The sequence below is a fragment of the Jaculus jaculus genome, chromosome 12, assembly GCF_020740685.1.
Source record: "Jaculus jaculus isolate mJacJac1 chromosome 12, mJacJac1.mat.Y.cur, whole genome shotgun sequence".
Taxonomy (NCBI): domain Eukaryota; kingdom Metazoa; phylum Chordata; class Mammalia; order Rodentia; family Dipodidae; genus Jaculus; species Jaculus jaculus.
The window spans coordinates 32,269,893-32,294,365 of NC_059113.1; the positions used below are offsets into that span (position 1 = coordinate 32,269,893).

The window sequence follows — 24,473 nt, forward strand, 5'->3', positions numbered from 1 at the left end:
GCTCCTTCGGGGTGGACTCGGACCCGGGAGCCCGGCGGCACCGCTCGCCGACCCGGCCGCGCGACTGACCTCCGCCCAGGCCACACGTCCAACTGCCCAACGACTGCGCGGCGAGGCCCGCTCCGATTGGCCGGGCCGCCGCCCCACGTGACCCGGGCCCCGCCCACCTCCCCTGACCGCCGGCTGCGGGTGTGGAGGCGGCGTCGCGCGGATGATGTCGGGGTGCCGGGAAGCTGGGTCCTCGAGGGGTGAGCTGAGGCACCCCGGGCGAGACGCCTCCTGCCTCTGCACCCTGCGGTTGTTCACAAGGGGCGGAAGGGTGGCCGGGCCGCGTGCAGCGGGGAGCCCTGGCGGGAGGAGGAGGAGGGGAGCCCCGGCCCCAGGGACCAGCTGCCTGGGGAGCTAGGGCCGTGGACGGATTTGCTAGAATTTTCCTGCAGGGTCAGTCCCAAGGGCTGGTGAAGTGCCTTGCAGGCGCTCTCTCTCTCTCTCTCTCTCTCTCTCTCTCTCTCTCTCTCCTCTCTCTCTCTCTCTCTCTCCCCCCCCTCTGCCTCCAGAGTACGGATTTCACGGATTCTAGCGGTATACGCAAAATCATTTTCATCACCTGCCTTAAAGAAAAAAAATTATCTCAAGCTGGGCGTGGTGGCGCACGCCTTTAATCCCAGCACTCGGGAGGCAGAGGTGGGAGGGTCGCCTTGAGTTCAAGGCCACCCTGAGACGACAGAGTAAATTCCAGATCAGCCTGAGCTAGAGTGAAACCTACCTCGGAAAACCAAAATAAGAAAAAAAAAGTATATACACACACACACACACCTTGTGTATCTGTTTACATGGGTGCTGAGGAATTGAATCTAGGTTCTTCCGCTTTGCAGGCAAGTGCTTTAACCGCCAAACCATCTCTCCAGCTGTTTTGTCTATCACTCCTGTTTTGTTAAAGCTCACTAGATGCCTCTAGGTTTTCCTTTGCTGGATCCTTCTCCTCTACCTGACCTACGTGTTCAAGCGCTGGGGTCTGAGTCCTTGGAAGCCTTCTGTTTTTGTTTGTTTGTTTGGTTGGTTTTTCGAGGTAGGGTCTAGCTCTAGCCCAGGCTGACCTGGAACTCACTGTGTAGTCTCAAGGTGATCCTCACTTTTGTGGCTTTCTCAGTAGTCTGCAACTTGGGCTTATTTAAGGACATGTTTGGTGAGGAAAGGGAGTTGGCAAGACCATCAAACGCTTCTCCTCTGCGCCTCCCTTGCCTGTCACAAAAGTAACAAAAAGCTGTTCTCCACGGAGATACTGTGGCTAAAGTTGGGGGACTGCAGGTGAGGTGTGGGAGGAACCCGGCAGGCTTCTTAGAGGAGAAAGTGGTGGCCTCTAATGCGTACCCAATCTCTAAATCAAATCCCTAAGCATGATTGTTTGAATTTTGACCCCACAAACTGTTGATTTTGATTACTTGAGCCCCAGGCAGGCAGATACCTGCTACAAGGGGGCGTGGGGGGGAGGGGGGGTCACGGATCTTAGAGTCCAGCCCTAAGGAGTGTTCCGGAGCAGATCTTCACTCCAGTCCTGCTAGGTGAGTTCAAAGCAGCTTGAGCTCACAGTGTCTGCTTGCTGCTTCTGGTGTTTGCTGGCTGTTTGATGAGTTCTCTGCTCGGATCTATGAAAGGGAGACAGCTTCTTCTACCATTGGTGAAACTTTCCCTGGATCTGTAAGCCTAAAAGAAAACCCCTCCTGCCATAAACTAACTGTGTTTGTTTGAATATTCATCTCATCAACATGGAGCTGACTGAAATACTAAGCAATCGAAAAGTGCCTGTGCATAGCAAGCCGCTTGTCTAAGATCAGTATCTAGAACTCTGGCAAAGTTTAAACTAGCTCAAAGTTCACCACAAGAATATGCACAGTTAATCTTTTCTTCTTATCTGAAGGAAGTGACTGATTGCAAGCTCTCAATTCATAAACATTGTGTTAAGCATAAAGTACATAAGTTGAGGTATAAGTTGTGCTATGAGCTTTTGAAAATCTAGAATTAGGGCTAGAGAGATGGTTTAGTGGTTAAGGTGCTTGCCTGCAAAGTCTGAGGACCTATGTTCAACTCTCCAGATCCCACCTTAGCCAGATACACAAAGGTGAGGCAAGTGCAAGGTCGCACATGCCCACTAGGTGGCGCAAGCATCCGGCATTGTATTGCAGTGGCTGAGGCCCTGGTGTACCAGTTCTCTCTCTGTGTCTCTAAAAACATTAAATAAAATACGCCTAGAAACAATAGAATTCCCAGTTCTATAACATTGCAGGAAGCAATATTATTTAAGGCACGTTAAACCTCAGAGTAGCAAGAAGCTGCATTTTCTTAGGATAAGATGTAAGGGTTTCTCTGTCACTGAGAGTTTGACTCTACCAGCTCTTGGATATTTTCTTCATGAGTTAGAGAAACCAGTTGATAGTGTTTTGTTGGGCATGTTTTGAGAGCACATCCAAGTGCTTTAACAGAACCAGTTGATATAGTCATGGAGCCAAAAAGATTCTTTTACTATAGTCCCAACTGAAACATTCTCCCATCTGAGTTTGTGCATGATACAATTGTTGGTTTAAGTAACTTAGGGCCAGTGGAATCACCACTGCTCAACATAGGGATGTGGAGTGACTCCCCAACAAGTGACTTTTTCCAGGAAAAGTAACAGACTGGTAACTTCAGGATGCCTGCTCATCATACTGTTCTATAGTACGCACTCCATTCCTCCTCCCCACTACAGCCTCAGGGTCTCCTTAGGACCCAGGCCTGTCTAGATACACAATTAAATCTTCCTTAGCACACTGATTGCTTAAGGACTATCCTGATGATACAAACCTAGCCAGTCCGCCCTTCCTGGAACTTTTGTTAGAGCTACAATGAAGGAGGCACGCTGTGTCAATCACTTAATCCTAGAATGCCCTGTGGCTAATTTGTTGACAACTAGAGAATAAAGTCAAGAAAGCAGAGCTCAGAGAAAGTGTTCTAACAGGATTGTCCTCGGTAACCAGCCTGAAGCTAAATCCAAATACTTCTGCACTTTATATTCGTGAGGTAACACATTTCCAAGTGTTGGAGTCCAAAGCTTGAATAGCCACCTGTCGTCAAAAGTAATTTAAGGGCTGGAGGGATGGCTTAACGGTTAAGGCGTTTGTCTGCAAAGCCAAAGGACCAACCCAGGTTCGGTTCCCCAGGGCCCACGTTAGCCAGATGCACCAGGGGGCGCACGCATCTGGAGTTTGTTTGCAGTGGCTGGAGGCCCTGGCGCGCCCATTCTCTCTCTCTCTCCCCTCTTTCTCTGTCAAATAAATAAATAAAAATAAAATTTAAAAAGTAATTTGATATTTTGGAGAGAATTGTCAAGTCTCAGGTCCTTAGATTGACTCCATTGCAAGGTAGGAGGAATTAAAATGTCTTCATACTTGTATAACATCTGATTTTTAAGTGGTAGACACTTGACAATTTAATGACTTCTAAGCAGCAGCTGTACTCCTTGCAAAGAGCTATGGGTAACTGGCAAATCACCCACAGCTTCCTAGAGAATGAAGCCAGAGCCCAGAGGAAGACAAAGATCTGGGCACCCAGGCACCCAGGGCCTTCAGCCCCCTGAGGCTACGAGCATCGATTTCACCCTGATCTTCGAAAAATCTCCCTTCTGCCAACAACTGAAGAGATCAAAGAGCTAAACCTTGCATATAAGGTATTTTTCCTGTAATAAACATTCCATATTATTAGCTACTAAATATATAAAAATAGTACATAGAGTGAATTATTACTAAGGCATCTACATTTAAAATTTTTTTTATTTATTTGAAAGAAAGAGGCAGAGCTGGGCATGGTGGTGCATGCCTTTAATCCCAGTACTCGGGAGGCAGAGGTAGGAATATTGCCTTGAGTTCGAGGCCACCCTGAGACTCCATAGTGAATTCCAGGTCAGCCTGAGCTAGAGTGAGATCCTACCTTGAAAAAACAAAACAAAAAAAAAAAAATAAAAATAAAAAGAGGCAGAGAGAGAAAGAAAGAAAGCAGAAAGAATGGGCACACCAGGGCCCCCAGCCACTACAAAGGAACTCTAGACGCATGCAACACCTTGACACATCTGGCTTATGTGGGTCCTGGGGAGTCAAACCTGTGCCTTAACCACTAAGCTGTTTCTCCAGTCCAGCATCTACTTTTGGATCTACTGCTTTTATCTACCTTTGTGACTACTCAGTTGTTCCTGTTAAATTTCTTGGTGCAAGAAAATGTATGTTAAAATCAAAAAGGAGGAGGAGGAGGAAGAAAAACCAAGTTGGTTGTAACAAACCATTTTCAACATGCTTACACCAATTTATATACCCTACTAGGAACATGCGACACAATGTGGTAGTCCCACAGCCTCTTCAACATTTTTACGCACTTTCAGGGCTGGAGAGATGGCTCAGTAGTTAAAAGCCCATGCTTGTAAAGCCTGATGACCCAGGTTCAATTCCCCAGTACCCATGTAATGCCAAACAAAAAGTGGTACATGTGGCTGGAATTTGTTTGCAGTGGCAAGATGCCCTGGTGTACCCATTCGTTCTCTCTTAAATAAATAAATAATAAATAAAAATGAATAAATAATAAATAAATAAAACTAATATTTTTTAAAACTACCCATACTGTTGGGTTAAAGAGATGGTTCAGTGGGTAAAAGTGTTTACTTGCAAGCTGGGCGTGGTGGTGCACGCCTTTAATCCTAGCACTTGGGAGGCAGAGGTAGGAGGATCACTGAGAGTTCAAGGCCACCCTGAGACTACAGAGTGAATTCCAGGTCAACCTGAGCTAGAGTGAGACCCTACCTCGAAAAACCAAAACATAAATAAGTAAAATAAAAGTGCTTGCTTGCAAAGCCTGACAGTCTGGGTTCTATTCTCCAGTACCCATGTAAAGCCAGATGCACAAAGTGGCATGTGCACCTGGAGTCGTTTGCTGTGGTTGAAAGCCCTGACATGCCTATTCTCATTTTCTCACTCTCTCTGCAAATAAAAAATTTTAAAAATGACCCACTCTGGTGGATATGTAGTGATTTCTCATTGTGATTTTAACTTGCATTTTCCTAATGACAAATGAGAGTGGCCAGTTTTCATGTTTATTGACATTTTTGCATGTATTTCCATGGCTAGTTTGGTCACAGATTTTGTGAAAGGTGTCGTGAGTTCACAGACCAGAATTGAAACCTCAGATTGTCGCAGATAACTCTCCTAACACCGCATTATTCATTAACAGATGATAGTTATTTGTGTCCTCAGTCTAGCAATAGCCAAAAAAGAACACACACACACACACAGACACACACAATGTTGTACAAAAGAAGGAGAGCAAGAGTGAGAGAGAGCGAATTGGCACCCCAGGGCCTCTAGCCACTGCAACCGAACTCCAGGTGCATGCGCCATATTGTGTCTATGTGCAACCTTGTATCACCTTGTGTATCTGGCTTACATGGGATCTGGAAAGTCAAACACGGGTCCTTAGGCTTCACAGGTAAATGCCATAAGCACTCAGACATCTCTCCAGTCCATAAACATGCATTTCAAATACTAAGCATTTGTTTTATAAAAACTTGTGTGGTGGTTTGATTCCCCCATAAACTTAGGCATTCTGAATGCTAGGTTCCCAGCTGGTGGAGATTTGGGAACTAACGCCTCTTGGAGGGAGTGTATTGTTGGGGGCGGGCTCGTGGGTGTTATAGCCAGTTTCTCTTGCCAGTGTTTGGCACACTCTACTGTCGCTTTTGTCCACCCTCTGCTCATGCTGTCATTTCCCCCTGCCATCATGGAGCTTCCCCTCAAGTCTGTAAGCCAAAATATACCTTTTTTTTTCCCCCATAAGTTGCTCTTGGTTGGTGATTTCTGCCAGCAATGTGAACCTAACTGCAATAACTCACGTGACAATACCTGAGATGAATCAGAACAGGTATTTTATATTCACTCCATGTCAAGATGAAGTACAGTAGCCAAGAGATACAACACACGAGGGGGCTGAGGGTACGGCTCCGCGGGGGAAGCACTTGCTTCACAATGCAAGGACCTAGTTCAGATCGCCAGAGCCCACTTGAAGCTCTTTCAGGAAGGGGATGCGTATCGTACGATGCATTATTGCTGATCTCACTTGTTTCATTTCTCTTTCATTGATATTGTGGGTGGGTGCGTATGCGCATGGGTGTTCGTGCGTGTCACCATGGGCTGGACGGACACTGTAGAGGGTCTCTGTAATCCCAGTACACCCACAGCATGAAGGAAGGCAGAAACAGAATTCCTAGAGGCCTGGAGGCCAGTTTGCATGGTGAACATAGCAGGGGTGAATGAGAGATTTTGTCTCAAGTGAGGTAGAAGGGAACCACTGATCCCCACACACATGCCATGGTGGGTACACGCCCATGCTGACACGTGAATACCCATGCACACACATATACACATGGCATGGTAGGCACATGCCCATGCTGACACGCATGAACACCCATGCGCATACGCACCCACCCACAATATCAATGAAAGAGAAATAAAACAAATGAGATCAGCAATAATGCATCATATGATATGCACCCCTTTCCTGAGAGAGCGATATTCAATGTAAGACTACATAGGAAATTCCAGGTCAGCCTGAGCTAGAGTGAGACCCTACCTCAGAAAAAAAAAAAAGCTGTTTTAATATTTTTTCCAAAATTTATTTTTACTTATTTGAGACATTAAGAGGGGCGGGAGGGAGAGAGAGAAAGAGAGAATGGGCATACCAGGGCTTCTAGCCACTGTAAACGAACTCCTGATGCATGCGCCACCATGTGCATCTGGCTTATGTGGGACCACCTGGAGAATCAGACGTGGGTCTTTAGGCTTTGTAGGCAAGTGCCTTAACCACTAAGCAATCTCTCCAGGCCTGTTTTCATATTTTTTTAAAAGCTGTTTTAATATTTAAAAAACAACTATAGCTCCAGCACTCAGGAGGCAGAGGTAGGAGGATTGCCATAAGTTTGAGGCCATCCTGAGACTCCATAGTGAATACTGGGTCAACCTGGACTAGAGGGAAACCCTACCTCAAAAAAAAAAAAAAAAAAAAACAAAAAACAAAAAAAAACCAACCAAACAAACAAATCTGGGGTGGGTCCCATTGTAGAGCACTTGCCAAGCTCGGTTGAGGAGCTGGTTCCATTTCCAGCATCCCCCACAACTTGATATCCTTTCTTGCTTTCGTTTGCTTGTTTGCTAGCTCTTTCTCCCCTCCCCGCCAATGTTCCAGAGTCGAACATGCCTTGCACATAATAGGCAATAATGCTCCTTGCTTGATCTCCAATACTATGGTGTAGTTTCTCTGGATGACCAAGGACAGACACATCACCTACCATCGAGAGTGAAACCACCGTTCAGTAAGCTCACCTTCCAGGTTCAACACGTCAGATAGCTAGCATCACTGGTTTATAGACTGGTGATAATTCTACCTAGCCACGGTCACTGAAAACTCTTACTAAAATTCCTGCTACAAACACAGCAACGGCAATAGTTAAAGCCATTCCACGATAGAAAACCAGCTGTCTTCCTGTCAAGACCTCTCCAACGGTGGGCACTGCACACTGGCTGTTGCCTTCTAGTGCTATCAATTGGGCAGTCTGGTTCTCTGGTCTGATGAGATCAGGCAAAATCACTCCATCGATCTCTTCTCTTTCCAAGACAGGCAGATCTGTTTGCAGCAAACAACAGAACGGTTACTTGTACATGGAGTCAAGGGGAGCGATATTGTTGTTTACATGAGGATACCTCATTTAATAATTATTTTTAAATTTTTATTTATTTGAGAGAGACAGAAGGAGAGAATGGGCGTGCAAGGGCCTTTAGCCACTGCAAACGAACTCCAGATGCACGTGCCACTTTTGTGCATCTGGCTTACATGGGTCCTGGGGAATTGGACCTGTGTCCTTTGGCTTTGCAGCCCCATACCTTATTTAAAGACGTCCAGCGATCATTGAGTAGTATATAAGAAATGACATTAAAAACATTCATAGGGGCTGAAGAGATGGTTTAGCAGTTATGGTGCTTGCCTGCAAAGCCTAAGACCTCCTGTCCAAATCTCCAGGTCTCACATAAGCCAGATGCACAGTGACACCAGCACACAATGTTGCCCATGTGCACAAGGGGGCGCACACATCTGGAGTTCATTCACAGTGGCTGAAGGCCCTGGTGCACCCACTCTCTCTCTCTCAAAATCAATAAATAAAAATCAAAATATACATACATGCCAGGCATGGTGGCACATGCCTTTAATCTCAGCACTTGGGAGGCAGAGGTAGGAAGATCACCATGAGTTCGAGGCCACCCTGAGACTACAGAGTGCATTCCAGGTCAGCCTGGGCTACAGTGAAGCCCTACCTTGAAAAACCAAAAAAAAAAAAAAAATACATACATACATGAACGTTCATAGGAGAGCGAATTATGTTGTCTGACATGAGAGCAGCAGCTCATAAAGTACACAGCTCTGGCCACGTTCAGTTTCAGACTTCAGGGGGCAGAAATAGGATATAAAAAGAGAATGTCTCCGTTACCTGTCGGGGTAGGTGTGGTCTCTTCGTTGTCTTTTAGCCCAGCTCGAACTTGTGCCTAAAAACAAGGTTACATGAGTCAATGAAGCACAAATCATGTCAAGCTGATGGCTGCTTTTTTTTTTTTTTTTTCTTCGATGTAGGGTATCACTCCTGTCCAGGCTGACCTGGAATTCACTATGTAGTGTCGGGTGGCCTCGAACTCACAGTGATCCTCCTACCTCTGCCTCCCGAGTGCTGGGATGAAAGGCGTGCATCATCACACCCGGATCAAGTTGGTGGCTTTTTATTAAAACTTTAAGTTATAGCTAATTTATACAGAAAAGGTATAATGTCCAGCACAGCCTTCTTGCTCCTAAACATGTCACATGCCAAGAGATGATGATACCAGAAAGCCACTGGCCTTGCCCTCAGTGTTCAAATCACAGCAACAGTGGAAATGCTACTGTGCCTGTCACTGCAGATTTGACACACTTGTCCTTGTGCCATTAGTGTTCCTAAGTATGAACGAAGGGAACAAAGCTTAAAGGTAAATGCTGTCACTATCTACAGTTTCTTTCTTTCTTTCTTCTTTGTTGTTATTTTTTTCGAGGCAGGGTCTCTAGCTCAGGTTGACCTGGAATTCACTATGTAGTCTCAGGGTGGCCTTGAATTCCTGATGATCCTCCTACCTCTGCCTCCCAAGTGCTGGGATTAAAGGCCTACACCACCATGCCTGACTTACAGTTTCATTTAATCCAAGTCAATATTCTATTTTGTTTTTCAATTTTTTTAATGAAAGAGAGAGAGAGAGAGAGAGAATTAGCACACCAGGGCCTCTAGCCACTGAAATCATACTCCAGATGTGTGTACCACCTTGTGCACATGCATGATTTTGTGTGCATGCATCACCTCGTGCATCTGACTTATGTGGGTTCTGGGGAGTCGAACCTGAGTCCTTGGGCTTCTCAGGCAAGCACCTTAACTGCTAAGCTATCTCTCCAACCCCATTTATATACAGTATTCCCTCAGCAAACCAATGTGACCTTAAGTAGGATATAGTGCATCACTATTGGACAAATTCAAAGGGATTCAAAACCTAAAAGATAGTAAGAACTTGAGGTGGCAGCTGGGACTCAAACTCATCCATCAGCTCCTTATTATGAGCCCCTCTTTGGGCTGGAGAGAGGGCTTAGCGGCCTCTTAAGGCCTGTGAAGTCTAAGGACTCATGTTTGACTCTCTACAACCCATGTAAGCCAGATGCACAGAAGTGAAGGAGGAGCAAGGTCGCACATGCCCACTAGGTGGCGCAAGCATCTGGAGTTTGATTTCAGTGGCTGAGGCCCTGGTATGCCAATCCTCTTTCTCTCTTTCTCATTCTCTCTAAAATAAAAATAAAGTTAAAAAAAATTAAAAAATGAGCCTCTCCTTGAAGCCACCTACCCGCTCATGCCAGTTAGTCCTCACCACAGGAAGAAGAGTTACGAGGCTGCACATGCGTACATGGGCCATGACCCTCCATCACAAGTAACCCCCTGCGAATCACAGCTACCAACACATTGCTTCACTACAAGAATGGACACATGCCCATGCTCACACACATGAATACCTATGCACATACTCAGGAGGCAGAGGTCAGAGGATCTTTGTGAGTTCAAGGCCACCCTGAGACTTACATAATGAATTCCAGGTCAGCCTAAGCAAGAATGAAACCCTACCTCAAAAAAAAAAAAAAAAAAAAAAGGACAAAAAGTTTTTTTAAATAAACCTAACAGGGTGTGGCCTTTAATTCCAGCACTTGGGAGGCAGAGGTAAGAGACCATGAGTTCCAGGCCAGCCTGAGACTACAGAGTGAATTCCAGGTCAGCCTGGGCTAGAGTGAGGCCCTACCTTGAAGAACAACAACAAAAATCCTAAAAAGTGCCAGTTGGCATAAATAGGAAGCTGTGTTTCTAACACTACTATGCAAACCCCCAAAATATATGGAAGCAGAAGCTAATTAATTCCTTTCATCTCAATTTTTTAAAAGACCATGTCCTTGGTTAGTAGATAGTAAATCAACTCTAGATTAGGAGAAAAATGTGCTAAACATCTTTTTATCCCCCTTCGGCTTTCCAATACATGTGATATAGTCCATGATTCACTATGACTTATGGTACCAGGGACATTTCATCATTTTCACTGTGAAAGCCTCCTTTACACAAGCCATGGGATCAAATGGAGACATGTGTGTTTTTTTTTTTTTAATTTTGCTTATTTTTATTTATTTACTCGAGAGTGACAGACAAAGAGAGAAAGAGGCAGAGAGAGAGAGAGAGAGAGAGAGAGAGAATGGGCGCTCCAGGGTTTCCAGCCACTGCAAACGAACTCCAGACCCATGTGCCCCTTTGTGCATCTGGCTAATGTGGGTTCTGGGGAAATCGAGCCTCGAACTGGGGTCCTGAGGCTTCACAGGCAAGCGCTTAACCGCTAAGCCACCTCTCGAGCCCGAGACATGTTTTCAACATAGAACACAGACCGTTACCTCCTCTGCAGCTCTACTCCAGTTCATCCGAAGGATGTACACTACGTAGAAGAGGGCTTGAAAGAAGACACACACGATCAGGCCAGACCAGAGGCCTGTGGGCATGAAATGAGTAGCAGAGCTTAGATTCCCTTCAGTTACACTCCCGTGAGCATTAAAGTTCTTCCCTAAAGACGCACGGTCCATGGAGCAACATTTCAATTAAATTAATTCCTCTAAAACTTTTGATTGAAAAAAAATGGGACAAGGCAGACGCAGGTCTACCACTGAGCTATTGCAGAACTGTCACAGCTACAGAAGGAAAGTGAGGGCAAGGTGGGGACCTCAATTTCTTCTAGAGGGAGGAGGGACACGTGATAAGGAAACAAACGTGGACTCACAGCATCCTGTTCTCTTTTCCAGTATTTAACCCAACAATAATTGAGCAGTTGTATGATTTATTATTTAACCTTGGTCTCATCATGAAGGCAGGAGCATGTTGATTTTGTTCAGTACACATTTCTGGTATACTTGTGCACAGAAGATAAGTGCAAATTGTAGGAGAAAATAGTTTTTCCTATGGGGTAACTTTTCAGTCAACTGTTTTATATCTTTTTTTTTTTTTGGTTTTTCGAGGCAGGGTCTCACTCTGGTCCAGGCTGACCTGGAATTAACTCTGTAGTCTCAGGGTGGCCTTGAACTCATGGCAATCCTCCTACCTCTGCCTCCCGAGTGCTGGGATTAAAGGCATGTGCCACCACGCCTGGCTCTGTTTTATATCTTAAATAGCTTATTTTGTTTTATCTTTATTTTTTTGTGTGTGTTTTTAAGGTAGGATTTCACACCAGCCCAGGCTGACCTGGAACTCACTATGTAGTCTCAGGGTGGCCTTGAACTCATAGAGACCCTCCTACCTCTGCCTCTGAGTGCTGGGATTAAAGGTGTGTGTTACTACACCTGGCTGTTTTATTTTATTTTTTATGTTATTTTATTTTATTTCATTTTCCTGAGGTAGGGTTTCACTCTAGCCCAGGCTGACCTGGAATTCACTATGTAGTCACAGGGTAGCCTTGAACTTACAGCGGTCCTTCAACTTCTGCCTCCCAAGTGCTGGGATTAAAGGCATGTGCCACCACGCATGGTTCAAATAGTTTATTTTAATATGACAGTGAGATTTAGGTTGAGTTTCTGAATAATCAAGCACATACCTATTATCCCAAGTTTAGCAGCAAACATCAGAGACACTCCAATGGGAAAACCCAACCCATAATAACCAATGGCATTCAAGATAGCACCAATCTTTTGTTTTCCTGTCCCTCTTAGGACTCCACCACAAGTGCCCTAAAGAGAAAAACAAAAACAAAACAAAAAAACAATAAACCATGCCAACTTTGTAGTTGTGTACCTCTCATCACATCAATTTCAAGTACAATGCTTATGCTTCCCAGATCTGGATGTGGTCAGACCACTTTGTCTCTAAATAGACATAGCACATTGCATTAGAGATGAAGAAAAACATTCTGTTTCTAAAATTATGTCAGCAACAAAAAAATGCATACCAGCTTTGTTAGAAAACTATTAGGGATCCAGGTGTGATGGCTCATGCCTTTAATCCCAGCACTCTGGAGGCAGAGGTAGGAGGATCATGAGTTTGAGGCCATCCTGAGACTACATAGTGCATTCCAGATCAGCCTGGGCTAGAGTGAGACCCTACCTTGAAAGAAAAAACAAAAAAATGAAAGAAAGAAAGAAAGAAAGAAAGACAGAAAGGAAAGAAAACTATTATATTAGGAAGTGAATTCCAGTTCAGCCTGGGCTAGAGAGAGACCCTACCTTGAACAATGACAGAAAGAAAGAAAGGAAGAAAGAAAGAGAGGAGGGAAGGAAGGAAGAAAGGGAACTGTTAGGTAACTTTATTTAAGTTTCTACTCATCTTGACTATTTACAATATTCTGTAAAGTCATATTTGAACAAAAAGATGAAAAGTTTTCAATAATGATATCTCAGCAGAAATGAGTATGAATCTGTGGCTGAAGCAACATTACACAATTCTAAGTTTCTCTTCCACACTATTCTCTCTGCTGCCCACATTCAATTATGGGCACCATGCCAGCAGAGTGAGTTTTAGAAAGTGGGTGAAAAAATCCATAGGAAGAAAAGCAAAATGGCCAATGAACCTAGAAATCACGTCATGAGGAATAATTGTTCAAACTGGGAATAAGCTCCCAGGGGAAGATTCTCTAGTGTAACCAAAGGGTCTTCAAACTCCCATAGGACCAAAGAAGACCAGCCTAAGAAAGGACCTTCTGGTGGTCCAAGTCAGCTCACAGGGGACCCTGGGAGGATGAAAACAGAGGTCGCCTGACTGTTTGGCCAGGACTTCACTCAGGGCATCAGGTACTAGATACAGTCAGAGGAGGTGGGGAGCCTCTAGAGACGACTATTTTCAGGACCTCACATGACAGGCTGCTAGAAGTCAGAGCTTGGTCCTTCTAAGAAAACTTGTTCAAATCAGCGACACAAGCATGCAATGTCAAACATGCGCACAAGGGGGCGCACGTGTCTGGAGTTTGCTCACAGTAGCTGAAAGGCCCTGACGCTCCCATTCTCTCTCTCTCTCCCTCTCTCTCAAAAATAAAAATATAATAAATAAAAATTTAAAAGCCAGAAACATTAAATCTATCCCAAGCATATTCAAGTAAAATCCCTGAATACTTACTGCAAGTGCATCGAACACATGAAAGGGAGTGAAAATAGGCATCACTTGGCTCACAAGGGAAACAATATCTCTATTAGAGGAAAAGAAAGTAGTGACTTCAAAATCACAGGCCTACAATTCAGTACAAACAGCACATATTTTTTGGCAAATTAAGCATATAATAAATTCATACAAATTTAAGTTTTATTGCTCTATAGAACTGCTGGCACTAAAGAGGGTTTTTGTTTGCCCTGGTGGTTTTTTTTTTTTTTTTTTTTTTTTTTTTTTAATAATACTAAGGGCCTTGTGCATGCTGGGCAACATTCTACCACTGAGCTATGTCCTCAGCTTCTCGTTTATGATTTTAAAAATTTTGAGACGGAGTCTCACTGAGTTGCCCAGGCTGGCCTCGAGCTCACTCAGCTTAAGCTGGTCTTGAACATGTGATCTTCCTGCTCAACTTCTTGAGTAACTGGAATTACAAGCTGTGCTATCACACCAGGCAGAGAATAATTTAATTTGATTCAAAAGACACCTTACTACGCCGAAGTAAATATGTTAATACATTGTAATAGATAATACAAGAAAAGTTAGTGTTAGATTGAGGTGGTAATTTTTCCAAATATGCCTCAAACAAAAATAGAGCTGCCATAGCTATCTTATCTTGGCCCGTGAGGTGTCTCTCTGGGGATGAGGATAATCCAATGCTTTCTCTGTATCTGTAAGCAAAACTCCACTAAAGAGCTGGAGAGATAGCTTGGCAGTTAAGACGCTTGCCTGTAAAGCCAAAGGACCCAGGTTCGATTCCCTAGGACCCATGTAAGCCAGACGCACAAGGTGACACATGTGTCTGGAGTCCATTTGCACTGGCTGGAGGCCCTGGTGCACCCATTCTATTTGCCTCTCTCTTTTTTAAAATAAATAAATAAATAAATAAATCCCCATTGAGGTCTGATAGAGTCAATGACCTGGAAACTAGGAGAGTGGAGATGTTTGTCCTGGGCTCTCTTCATTCAAACTCATTTCAGTTTACTATTGTGTTTCTCCTTTCTGGCTGCACTCAAGCTTTCCTGGGACATAGAACGCTGCACTCTTCTCACAACAAGAAGAATGTATGGCAGAAACATAAAAGTAAATGGTTTTCTTGGTGAGGACCTACTTGTCACTGGTGAATACATAGGCGACCACATCCTTCAGAGCTGCCAGCAAAACTCCTACCATGACTGCACAAACACCTGGAAAAGAGGAGCAACGGGAAATGACAGTTCTCCATGGTGACAGATCCCGAGGCTGACTTCTCCTGAAAGATTTGCATCAGTGATTCAAGAAACGTAATAATGTAGCTGGGCTCAGTGGCATGCACCTACGGTCCCGGCTACTCGGGAGGCTAGGACAGGAGGATTTCTCTCTCACTCTCTCTCTTTTAAATATTTATTTATTTATTTTACAGAGAAAGAGGGAGAGAGACAATGGGCATGCCAGGGCTTCCAGTCACTGCAAACAAACTCCAGATGCATGTGCCCCCTTGTACATCTGGCTAACGTGGGTCCTGGGGAATTGAACCTGGGTCCTTTGGCTTTGCAGGCAAACGCCTTAACCACTAAGCCATCCCTCCAGCCCCCAGGAAGATTTCTTTAACCCAGGAGTTCAAGGCCAGCAACATTTCTGAGAATAAATAAATAAATAATTAGTGTTTCTTTCTTTCTTTTCTTTCTTTTTTTTGAAAAGGCCAACTAAGATTTCATTGTTCTGTTTTGGTTTTGGTTTTTCGAAGTAGGGTCTCACTCTATCCCAGGCTGACCTGGAATTCACTATGTAGTCTCAGGGTGGCTTTGAAGTCACAGCGATCCTCCTACCTCTGCCTCCCAAGTGCTAGGATTAAAGGTGCATGCCACCATGCCTGGCTAGGATTTGAATGTTTGATTCCTGTTTCTTAACGAGTCTCAGGAAAAAAAAAAATCCTCAATAACATGTAAATTGCTGTTGTTTAATTCAGGTTAAAGTTTGATTTCTGGTGCAATAGTAACTCCCTGCGGGCAAGTGGATCAGCAGAGTTCTGCTGTCCTGAGTGGGGTTAGCTGCTCACATTAGAAGGGTTTGGCAGGGTGAGTCTGGCCCTCTTTTACCTTTCCTTCTCTTCCACACATGAGTTCACACTACTCCCTTCAAGAGGATGCAGCATCAAGTACATCTTGGAAGCAGGGAACAGCCTTCACCACACAGCCAAACCTGGTGTGCCTTCATCTTGGACTTGGTGAGTGTGAGAAATAACACTTTGTTCTTTATAAATTACCCATCTCAGGTATTGTGTTATAGTAGCACAAAGACATCAGTACATCTTAATCTTTCCTAACTGCTCAGATCTCAAAAGATCAGCACTGCTGAAGGAGACATGGAAAACTGGTCGCTCTCACCATGGTTATAAAGCAAGACTGCATATGATACTAAGTACCTTTGACAAATTATTTCAGGAGTACCAAATATAACACTCTATGGTATTTATCAAGAGGAAATTATAATTAGATTTATTAAATGCAGGAACCTTGAAAGAACATAAGGAATAAAGATTTTAGTAGAGTGCATGTGTGTATGTTTACGTATGACTCAATTTCTGGAGGAATTCCAGCACATCAGTGTTCAATAACCACACTCAATTCAGAAGGAGTGCAGGGAGACTGCTCACCAGCACACAGGAGAACGGTGGTACATGAGCATCGGGCCTGTTCGGCATCCCCTGCTCCAAGAGCGTTGCCCACCCGGACGCTGGCTGCCACGCCAAAGGCAAGGGGTACCTGGAAGTTAGCAATCATAAGTCACAATAAGGTCCAAGTACATGGAAACTTCAGACCCACTTAGATCCGTGTTCTGCAGCTGATCTCAACCACATCCTAGCTGTATTCTAGAACTGATCTAGAACTGATCTCGCTCTGCCCCAGAACTGAGGTTGACTGCGTCCTTGCTGTGTTCTACCACCGATTTCAGCTGCGTCTTAACTGTGTGGATGGAAGCAAATTGCTTGGCTGCCTTGAGACTTGGTTCCTTCACTGCTGAAGAGGAATGGCACAGCCCTGTGAAGCCCCACGTCATGTGTACTAGAGCGCGTTCCCTTTAAGAAGGTGGGTTTGGGCTGAGGGACCCACCCTTGTTGGTTGGACACATGATCGTGACTTAATTTAACCTAGTTACATTCCACAGGCAAGAGTTAAAATACTCAATTACTTATAAAAGTTGAAGGAAATTATAATTAGATTTATTAAATGCAGGAGCTTTGAAAGAACATAAGGAATAAAGATTTTTAGCAGAGTGCATATGTGTATGTTTATGTATGATTCAAGGAAGGAAGGACCTGTGTGAAAAAGCACAGAAAGCCTGACATCCTGTTCAAACTGTAAGGGTGGATGAAATGACTCCATAATTCTTTATTGACAGAATGTGCCTCTTAAGTATCAAATTTGATTTTAATCCTCGATCATGAGAACCTTAAGCCATGTTTCTTTGCTTAAAAAGACCATCAGTCCTGGGGGCTGAGGAGACGCTAAGTGGTTAAGGGCCAGCCAGAGTTTGATTCCCCAGTATATGTAAAGCCAGATGCACGTAGTGGCGCATGCGTCTGGGTTTTTCAGCAGCCCATTTACATATTCTCACCCTCAATCGGGGCTAAGGAGATTGCTCACTGCTAAGTGTTTGCTTTGCAAGCATGAGGGCCTGAGAGAACCTGAGATTGCCTTTCAATCCCTTGGCACCCACATAAACAGTGGACAAGGCCACACATATCTGAAACCCCAGTCAGGCAAGAGACAGAACTGGAGAAGCACTGTGGCTCATTGACTGAAAAACTGGTTAAAAAAAAGTGGCAGTTCTGGGTTGAATAAAAGACTGCATCTCAAGAAGACAGGTGAGGGCTGGGGGGATGGCTTAGCGGTTAAGGCATTTGCCTGCAAAGCCAAAGGACCCAGGTTTGACTCCCCAGGACCCATGTTAGCCAGATGCGCAAGGGGGCACACACATCTGGAGTTTGCAGTGGCTAGAGGCCCTGACGCACCCATTCTCTCTCTCTCTCTCTCTCTTTCTCTGTCAAATAAATAAATAAATAAAAATAAATATTAACAAAAAGAAGACAGGCGTATGAGCAAAGAGAACAATTGCCATTATCCTCTGGCCTTCCTGTGTGTGTGCATAGGGCACCTGTATCTGGACACACACATCACATCACATATTACACCACACATAACCTACAAACAGACACAAAGACCATTAGTCAACCTGCACAGGTATCTCTTGATCCTGGATTACACTGCAACAATGTGTCCTTGGGCTATTTGGGTACATGGGTTGTACAAACAGCTTTGGTTTGGGCTCTCGTGTCTGCTTTTCCATTTATACATTAGCTTTAACTCTTCTTCCTACTGGAAGTATCGTATTGCCAACAGCCTTCTAATATGTTAGCCTTTTTAAACATCAACCTAAGTTGAACTGATAAAACTATATTTTAGAGCTGGGGAAGTAGCTCAGGACTTAAAGGCACTTGCCTGACCTCCCCCCTCTGGCCCGTCCATCCCATGTCCATCCCCCACAACGCAAGGGAGAGCTTGGTTCCTGAATGTTTGGTTTGTTTGTTTTTCAAGGTAGGGTCTTGCTCTAGCCCAGGCTGACCTGGAACTCACTATGTATCTCAGGGTGGCCTTGAACTCACAGTGATTCTCCTACCTCTGCCTCCTGAGTGCTGGGATTAAAGGCGTGCGCCACCATGCCTGGCCCTGCATTATTTTACCTGAGCCCACAGGCCTTGATCCTTCAGCCTCCTACAGCCTCGGCTCAGGATCCATGGTTGGCTGCCGTCTGTGGGCTCTCCTCTCTGACTACTATCACCCCCAGCTTAAACTGCAGAATAGCAACTCCCCGCCCCCCACCCCCCGCCATCTAAGAATGTTCAATCTGGGGCTGGAGAGATAGCTCCAGTTAAGGCAATTGCCTGCAAAGCCAAAGGACCCAGGTTCGATTCCCCAGGATCCATGAAAGCCAGATGCACATGGTGGCAAACACATCTGGAGTTTGTTTGTAGTGTCTGGATGCCCTGGCATGCCCATTCTCTCCCTGTGTGTGTCTTCCTCTCTCTCCCTTTCTCTCTCTTTCTCCCATAATAGAAATAGTTTTAAAAGTTCAATCATGCATCTCAGACCCTCTTGTTTGTTCATATGCTTATCATACACATGAGATTCTCAAAGCTCTTACTCATTGGTTTTCTTTTTTTTATTATTTTTAAAAAAATTTTGTTTATTTTTATTTATTTATTTGAGAGTGACAGAGAGAGGAAGAGGCAGAGAGAGAGAGAATGGGTGCACCAGGGCCTGCTAATGAATTCCAGACGCTAATGAATTCCCCCCCCACCCCCGTGCATCTGGCCAACGTGTGTTCTGGGCTATTGAGCCTCGAACTGGGGTCTTTAGGCTTCACAGGCAAGCGCTTAACCACTAAGCCATTTCTCCAGTCCCTTACTGGTTTTCTTTATCTCTGTCTCCTGACCAGGTCACAGGAAGAAGACAGGAGCCATTCCCTCCCACTTGCCATCAGATCCCAGCACCAACTCCATATTGGTGAAATGAATGTGCCAGGCATCGTGCTACGGTTGGCATGCAGTATCCAATCTTTACGTGAAAAGTAGCCGTGCCCTTCTATTCGTATAGATGAAAAGCGAAGACCGAGAATATTAGATAAGAAACCCACATCACACAACTCCCATTTGCTCTCCCTCCTTCCCTTCCTTTCCCTCTGCTCCCCCCTCTATTGTTAATGCAGTGACAATAGCCCACAGGATTTACACAAGGAAGATAGCAAATTTACTCATTGCTTACCATGTAGGCCACAGAAGCCAGTTCGTAAATTATGGCCTGGGCTCCCAGTTCTGTCACATTAATGAGGCCTGAAATATCAAGTTATAAAGAGCACTCATCACAAAGTGGACTAAAATAAACATTTTCCTTATGAAACTAGAGCACATATGTAAACATGTGTGTGTGTGTGTGTGTGTTTTCAATGCTGGGGAGGGAATCCGGGGCCTCACGCATGCTAGGCAATCACTCTGCTAACTACGCTACATCCTCAGCCTCTGGTACATATTTTCATTGAAGAGAAGCCAAGAACGGCCCAGAAGCAAACTTTGATGGCAGCATTCACCAGGCAGTGAGAACCCCAGATGTCTTTTCCTGGCAAGTTGCTAAGATCTCGGCCGTGAAGGTGGTTAGGACTCGCTCCACACAGCCCAGAAATGGGGACCAGAACATCAGGCTTGAAGCAGAAGCAAGTGGCTCCTGGAGTTAAAGGTTGGTCCTGGTGGGAGGGGAGGCAGGAGGGCAGTAAGAAGTCAGTGTACAGTTACAGGGACAGTGTCCACCCTCTGTTACCCTTCCTGCTGTCTCTTCTCGCCATGCTCTCGCAGTACTAGGATTAAAATGGTCTAGGACTGAAATAATTTCAGCTTACATGGAAGCAGGCCACAGCTAAAACAGCCAAATCAACCTCTCTCCCCCTCCCTCCCTCCCCCCCTCCCCCTCCTCCTCCTCCTCCTCCTCCTCCTTCTTCTCCCTCTCTCTCTCTCTCTCTCTCTCTGTGTGTGTGTGTGTGTGTGTGTGTGTGTGTGTGTGTTATAGCCCCAACAATGAGCTGGAAGCCCAGCAGAGATCAACTGAAGCACCAGGTGGCTAGAGAGCCAGAACACCTAGGTTGGAGACCATTCTCCCACACCACCAGCCTGGGCAAATGCCTTCCCAGCAGCACCATCATTTACAAAATGCAGGAGGAGGCGGTAAAGCAGAAGCCATGACCCGCTGAGCGTATTTATGGTTCATGCCTACATTGCAGACCTCCACTGGACAGTGAGGCAAAACTTCAATTTCTGGGGAGCCTCTGAAAGTGACCGAATCAGCCTGTGCGAACGTTCCCTTGGGTGCCGACAAACCTGCAAGGAAGGTTCCGGTCTCGAAGGTCCACCACTCGATGCACACCATGAACATGCTGGGGATGGCCAGGTGGGTGTAGGAGCCCCATTCCTGGAAGCACTCCCTTGTCCAGCCTGGAGGACAGGTGAGAAAACACATGTGTACCTTGCAACACCTACCGATGCCAGTCACACCACGTCACACAGCCAGAGACAGGAGTGCTTTTCTACAGCAAGACATGCAGGTGTCAAAGTGATCACCACTTAAGAAGGCAGGCACCAAACCTGCTTATGCCATGAAACTGAAGTATACTGATGCTCTGTCACCCACACATGCGAACCCTGGGCAGAGAAACTTCCTTGGCACTCCATGAAAAACATGTAAGGTATTTACTGTAGCAGAAGGTGCTTGTGGGGTGGGGAAGACGTCAAGCAGACAATAAATAGGGAACTAGAGAAGTAAAATATAACAGGTGCATACCATGATGGAAAACAGATTGCTGGAGATATATATGGGTAAAAACATTGGATACAGGGCTGGAGAGATGGCTTAGTGGTTCAGGTGCTTGCCTGCGAAGCCTAAGAACTAGTGTTTGAGTCTCCGGGTCCCACATAGCCAGACGCACAATGAGGCAAGCATGCAATGTCACACATGAGCACAAGGGGGCGCACATGTCTGTAGTTCATTCACAGAGGCTGAAAGGCCCTGGCGTGCCCATTCTCTCTCTCTCAAAAAAATAAAACAATAAAAAACACTGAATACATATGTATATATCTAGGATATGTATGATACACATTCACACACACACACACATGCACGCACGCATGCATGCACACACATTCTTTTGTATTGGGTCCCACCATGTTGCTTGCTTGTGGTTGAACTCCTGGACTAAACTGATCCCCCTGCCTCATCATCTCCAGTAGCTAACAATGTAGTATCCCTGCTCACAGCTTTGGATAGACCTTAAAATACACTGTGTTTCCATGTGACCGAGGTAGAGTCACCATGGGCACAAGTCTCAGGTCACAAGGGATTGTCGAGATTGGATTGGTTGAGGTGGGCGGACCCATTCTAAGTGTGGGTAGAACCATGAAATGCCCTGGGTGCCTGGACTGTACAGAAGCGCTCAGCATTCATCTCTCTCTACGTTCCCCTCTCTGCTGGGGGTCTGCCCCTTCTGTGCTTTCTATACCGTGACAGACGTTACCCCTGCTGAAATAGACCCTTTCCTTCCTTAAGCTGTTGGTTGGGTATTTTGTCTCAGCAGTGAGAAACCAACTAATACCAGCCAGGCGTGGTAGCGCATGCCTTTAATCCCAGCACTGGGGAGGTAGAATAGGAGGATCACCGAGAGTTTGAGGCCACCCTGAGACGACATAGTGAATTCCAGGTCAGCCTGGGCTAGAGTGAGACCCTGCCTCGAAAAAACAAACAAACCAACAAGAAAGAAAGAAACAAATACACCAAGGAATGGGAGAAAATATTTGTAGATCATATATCAGACAAAGCTACCTGGATATCATAGTGCCTAAAATACACAAAATAATTTTTATGACAATGAAACAAACCTAATTTTCAAATGGGCAAATGATTTAGACAAACATTTCTCAAAAACAAACAAACAAACAAACAGGTACACAAATGGACAAGTATGTGAAAAGATGTTCAAGGGCTGGAGGGATGATTTAGCAGTGAAGGCACTTGCCTGCAAAGCCAAAGGACCCAGGTTTGATTCCCCAGGACCCATGCAAGCCAGATGCACAAGATGGCACATGTATCTGGAGTTCATTTGCAGCAGCTGAAGGCCCTGGCATGCCCATTCTCTCTGTATCTGATCCCCCCTCAAATAAACAAATTATAGACCTAGGTAGATAGACAGATAGATGTTCAACATCAATAATCATTAGGAAACCCAAATTAAAATCCCATGGAGAGTCCAGCGCAGTGGCACACACCTGCACTCCCAGCACTGAGGATGCCTCCACAGGAAAATCACAAGTTCAAGGTCAGTCTGGGCTACGTAGTAGGAACTGTCTCCAAAACTAAACATTTCAGCAAAATCCCACAGAGTTATCATCTTGTATCTGTTAGGACATCTATTACCAAACCAAACAAAAACAAAGCAAGGGGCAGGGGAGATGGCTCAGCAGTTAAAGGGTCTTGCTTGCAAAAAGCAAAGTTTTCAGGCTGGGGTTGGATTCCCCAGTACCCAAGGAAAGCCAGAAGCACAAAGTGGTGCATGCATGTGGAGTTTGCTTACAGTGGCTAGAGGCCTCATTTTCTCCCTCCCTCCCTCCCTCCCTCCCTCTCTCTCTTATTGCAAATTAATAATAAATAAAATATTTTTTAAAGTGGTTGAAGTTGTCAACTTGATGTGATGTGTGTTTTTACCACAGTTAAAAACAAAATAGAGCTAGAGATATGGCTTAGCAGTTAAGTTGCTTACCTGTGAAGCCTAAGGACCTAGGTTCGAATCCCCAGTACCCATGTAAGCCAGGTGCACAGGCACATGCATCTGGAGTTCATTTGCAGCCGCTAAAGGCCCTGGCATGCCTCTTATCTTTTTCTCACTCTCAAAAATAAAATAAAATAAGAATAAATAGTAAAAAAAATTTTTTTTTAATACATTTGGGTGTGGTGGGACACACCTTTAATCCTAGCACTTGGGAGGCAGAGGTAGGAGGATCGCTGTGAGTTCAAGGCCAGTCTGAGACTACATAGTGAATTCCAAGTCAGCCTGGACTAGATTGAGACCCTACCTCGAAAAAACAAAACAGCAACAACAACAAAAAGCAAACTTGGCCGGGTGTTGTGGCTCATATCTTTAATCCCAGCACTCAGGAGGCAGAGGTAGGAGGATCACCATGAGTTTGAGGCCACCCTGAGACTACATCATGAGTTTCAGGTCAGCGTGGACTAGAGTGAGACTCTACCTCGAAAACAACAACAACAAAGGAAGCAAAGCTGGCTAAATCAGAAAAGAACAAACTTTCTGTAAGGGTAAGGAACGCTATGAAGGGGAGGTACGATGTATAGGTAGCACATCAGTCACAACAGCTTGAGTCTGCTCTAGAATGGCCATCGCAGCCACAGGCAATGCAAAGTGACCAGAAGAAACTGAGTTCAAATAAAACTTAATTTACACAAATACACTGCCAGATTTGGTCATTGACTTGCCATCCTCTGTGCTAAGTAAAAAATAAGTGATATATATCGAAAAGAATGAAATCCAGCTGGGCGTGGTGGCGCATGCCTTTAATCCCAGGACTCGGAAGGCAGAGGTAGGAGGATCGCTGTGAGTTCGAGGCCACCCTGAGACTACAGAGTAAATTTCAGGTCAGCCTGAGCTAGTGTGAGACCCTAACTCGAAAAAGCAAAAAAAAAAACAAAAAGAAAGAAATCCACATTACAGAGGCTATGCATCGTGGTGCATGCCTTTAATCCCAGCACTTGGAAGGCAGAGGCAGGAGGATGACAGTGAGTTCGAGGCCAACCTGAGACTACATAGTCAATTCCAGGTCAGTCTGAGCTAGAGCGACACCCTACCTCAGGGGAGGAAAAATCCACATTACAGTGCAATTAAGTAACTTTAAATGTATCCACAAGAACTTGCAGCTGGCAGGCAGGCCAGGGTTTCCGAGAAGCCAGCAGGGATGCCTTGAACTGTTTGTTTTTTTTTTTAAATTAATTAATTTATTTATTTGAGAGTGACAGACACAGAGAGAAAGACAGATAGAGGGAGAGAGAGAGAATGGGCACGCCAGGGCTTCCAGCCTCTGCAAACGAACTCCAGACGCGTGCGCCCC

The 24,473-nt window shown here is 45.1% G+C and overlaps 1 protein-coding gene across 1 annotated transcript in view; it reads right to left on the reverse strand.

Annotated features, from left to right (window-relative positions):
• Positions 1-7,183: 7,183 nt before the first annotated feature.
• The window catches only part of LOC101608360 (multidrug and toxin extrusion protein 2-like), a 47,422-nt gene continuing 30,132 nt past the window's right edge, over positions 7,184-24,473 (reverse strand). The window contains exons 9-17 of the mRNA XM_045130583.1: positions 20,685-20,798; positions 19,582-19,649; positions 16,413-16,521; positions 14,889-14,964; positions 13,751-13,820; positions 12,240-12,372; positions 11,053-11,147; positions 8,552-8,606; positions 7,184-7,692 (exon numbers count right to left, since the gene is read on the reverse strand). Coding sequence (XP_044986518.1) covers positions 7,454-7,692; positions 8,552-8,606; positions 11,053-11,147; positions 12,240-12,372; positions 13,751-13,820; positions 14,889-14,964; positions 16,413-16,521; positions 19,582-19,649; positions 20,685-20,798 — 959 coding nt within the window. The 3' untranslated portion in view covers positions 7,184-7,453. The remainder of the gene's footprint in view (positions 7,693-8,551; positions 8,607-11,052; positions 11,148-12,239; positions 12,373-13,750; positions 13,821-14,888; positions 14,965-16,412; positions 16,522-19,581; positions 19,650-20,684; positions 20,799-24,473) is intronic.